Source organism: Bufo gargarizans, chromosome 3 (assembly GCF_014858855.1).
Source record: "Bufo gargarizans isolate SCDJY-AF-19 chromosome 3, ASM1485885v1, whole genome shotgun sequence".
In the NCBI taxonomy this organism is placed as follows: domain Eukaryota; kingdom Metazoa; phylum Chordata; class Amphibia; order Anura; family Bufonidae; genus Bufo; species Bufo gargarizans.
The window spans coordinates 96,277,575-96,281,159 of NC_058082.1; the positions used below are offsets into that span (position 1 = coordinate 96,277,575).

The window sequence follows — 3,585 nt, forward strand, 5'->3', positions numbered from 1 at the left end:
AAAAGTTGAATGTTTATCCACATGTCCTAGTGTCCAATAAACATACTGAGAAGGGCCCCATGTATGTTTGTTGGACACTAGGATATGTGGATGACCATTGAACATATTCTGATGTAGCATTAGGAAATATAAACAATGTATGTATATACTGGATGACAGAGGTGTATAACCAACTCTACTGTCTGCTAGTATACACTTTTTTTTCAACCTATATTGTTTTTAGTTTTCATTTTTTAATTTCTTTTATATATATTTTTTAGAGGTTTTATATGCACATGTGTAATTGGTAGATATAATAAAAATGTGATGTTCATAGTCTCCGGGTGGTTACAGATAATGAGTGCCTGCCGTCACTACTAGTTATATTATTTCCTACTATATTATTGATTGGGTGAATAAATTTCGTCAAGAGCACCATATCGATGCTAACAGACATGTGAGCTTCTATACCAATATTTTTATCTATTTATATCTATGGCTGAAATAAGGCATGCCTGCACCATAATGTGTGACTTTTTAACACCACAATAGTAGGGGAAACACATTAATAATTTCCCTTTTTTCTGTTTTACTAAACCAAAATTAAATAATCTGTTTTAACATTTCTCTCAGCTTCTTAGCTTTAAAGGTTCAGTTTACTTTATAAAAAGAAGCAATGATGAGTGCATTAAATGGCACAAGACCTACTTACTTTGTTCTCTCAGGTCTTACTGATGATCCTAAGCTTCAGATTCTCCTTTTTGTCTTATTCTTGATATTTTACATGGTTACTTTGCTGGCTAATATTGGCATCATGATAACCATCAGAGGAGACCCTAAGCTTCATACTCCCATGTACTTTTTCATAAATAACCTTTCTTTCTTAGACCTTTGTTACTCTACTGTCATAACGCCAAAGATGTTAGACACCTTCCTTTCGGTCACAAAGAATATTTCATTTGTTGAATGTATAATGCAGATGTACCTGTTCGGCGCCTCAGTTAGCCTTGAGTGTTTCTTGCTAGGGATAATGGCTTATGATCGCTATGTTGCAATCTGCAACCCACTGTTGTACATGATAATAATGAAGAAGACATTCTGCAGGCAACTTGTGGGCTTTGCTTACCTTGGGGGTTATCTTAATGCATCGATTCATACATCATACACTTTCCAACTACCATTCTGCAGAAGCAATAATATAGACCACTTCTACTGCGATGTCCCACCACTTCTAAAGCTCTCTTGTACTGATACCACCGCAAATGAGCTTGTGATGTTCATTTTTGGTGGTCTTACTGAAATCGCTTCACTGACAACTATTATGGTCTCGTATAGCTATATTATATCAACTATATTAAACATAAATTCCCAGCAAGGTAGGAATAAAGCATTCTCTACCTGTACTTCCCACCTTATGACGGTAGGCATATTCTACAGTACCATTGTCTTCATGTACCTTCGACCATCTTCTAGTTATGCCATGAGCCAAGACAAAATTGCTTCTGTGTTCTATACTGTTATTATTCCCTTGCTTAACCCATTAATTTATAGCTTAAGAAATAAGGAGGTCACAAGAGCATTCATGAAAGCCAGGGACAAATACAGATTTAAGTTGTTATTATTATAGTGTATGTACCGTATATCTACAGGGGCAACTATCTATCATATAGTAAATATATAGTACCAATTGTACTGTATATCACTTAAATCATTAAAGGGGTTTTAATATATTATGGAATTCTAGATTAAAGGGGTTGTTCCAAAATAAAAATTAAATGTCTTTATTAAATCACATAAAAGATAATTTCTCAATTGGAATCATGAAAAAATGATTTCTGTATAGAGATGAGCGAATACATTTGAGTTCTTAGAAAGTGAGGGGCTGTCCCTGCTACTCAAGAATCTGTCCCCACACACTTTATTGACAGGGCTGGACATCTTGCTTGGCCCTGTCAATCATGTGCCAGAGGCTCTGCTGCTGCTACCAGAACAGTGACTGTGTATGTACCACTACCCAGAGGCACTAGCACTATTAGGAACAATTGCACCCCACTAATTATGATTTTGGATTTAGGCTTCTTTCATATTAGCGTTAGGATTGTCCGGCAGGCTGTCCCGGCATGGGAACAGCCTGCCGGATCAGTACTAACGCTAGCCCACGTGTGCTACTGGAAGTCCACTCCAGCCCTATTCACTATAATGGGGATGGTCCGGAGGTCCGGCTGCAGTACGGCAAACATGCCTCGAGGCAGCCAGACTAAAACCATAGCGTTCCCGTGCCGGAGCAGCATGACAGACAATCCTAACGTTAATGTGAAAGAAGTCTTATTCTGTGTACTTGGGCTTGTATTTTGAGTATTGACATGTTATTGATACACCTTCAGCCCTTATATTTCATTGTGTGTGATTTGCTGCTTTTTATATCTGTATTTTTATTCTGTATTACGTCAAATAAATTTGTATCTATTTTGATCTAGTCTGCACTGTGTATCCTTTGTAGGTGATATGTTTATATTTTTGCACATTTAGTGCATTTTTCATAGTAGTTTTGCTTGTTTGTTGACATCTGTGCACATATTTACACTGATCAGATACAAAGTCAGAATAAACAAATCAAGTAACTCATCGGTGAGATCTTATTTGTCATTCACTTTTACCATGTACTTCATCTGGCCCAGACCACCGTAGCAACACAAAATGCATTGACTCAATGTTTTCCTAGCACATAAACACCCTCTTTACAAACCCTCTATCCTGCTGTCCCCCTTTAACAGTGCCATACCCGTATTACCCCTAATCATCTGTCTGCTTTGCTGAATCCCAAATACTGTATTGCAGAAATAATACTGCTAGAACTATGGCAGTAATAGTGAAATACCAACAGTGATTCCAAAAATAATAGCGACATGTGGATTATAAAGCACCTTTTACATGATGCCCACCCATAGTTCTCCATAGTAAATTGCTATATTCATATAGTGCCTTCCAAAATGCTCCATAGTAAATGCCAGTATAATACAGTTTCTCTTCCATGCCACAACATGCTATGTACAGTATCCTCTTCCCGGTTCCCAGTATATAATAGTCTCCCTATATAAAATGATGTCTCTCAAAATTCCCTATATAAAATGTTGCCAGCTAATAGGGACTGTATAAAATGAGGCCCCTAAAATGTCCTACATAAAATGATGCTTCCTACATTGCTCCATAAAAATGATGTCCCTAAAAGCTAATAGTGCCATAAAAACTTGCGTTCCATATAAAATTATGTGTCCCACATAAACTTGTGCATCATAAAAAAAAATTATGACCCCCATATAGCCAATAACACATTTTCTGATGACACATTCCCTTTAGTACACTGCACGATCTACACTGCAGGAGGCAGGGAGATGCATGGTGAAAAAAGTTCTTGCTCTTTGGTGCCGCACCCTGCTACAGGATGCCCTAGGTACATGTACAGGCCTGAGGTTAGGGATGCATGTTAATAAACAACAATTTGTATTTTTTTATTTTATTTGGCTATGTTGTTCTGTGGTAAATCTGTTAGACGGGCTTCATAATGGCTCATCTGCAGCTCATGTATTTCCCTTCCTGAGTGATGTA

At 37.4% G+C, this 3,585-nt stretch overlaps 1 protein-coding gene across 1 annotated transcript; it reads left to right on the top strand.

Moving 5' to 3' along the window:
- Nucleotides 1-658: 658 nt before the first annotated feature.
- Nucleotides 659-1,606, top strand: LOC122931406 (olfactory receptor 1052-like). Its single transcript, XM_044285481.1, has one exon. The coding sequence runs from the start codon at nt 659-661 to the stop codon at nt 1,604-1,606; it is 948 nt and encodes a 315-aa protein (XP_044141416.1).
- Nucleotides 1,607-3,585: the final 1,979 nt, after the last annotated feature.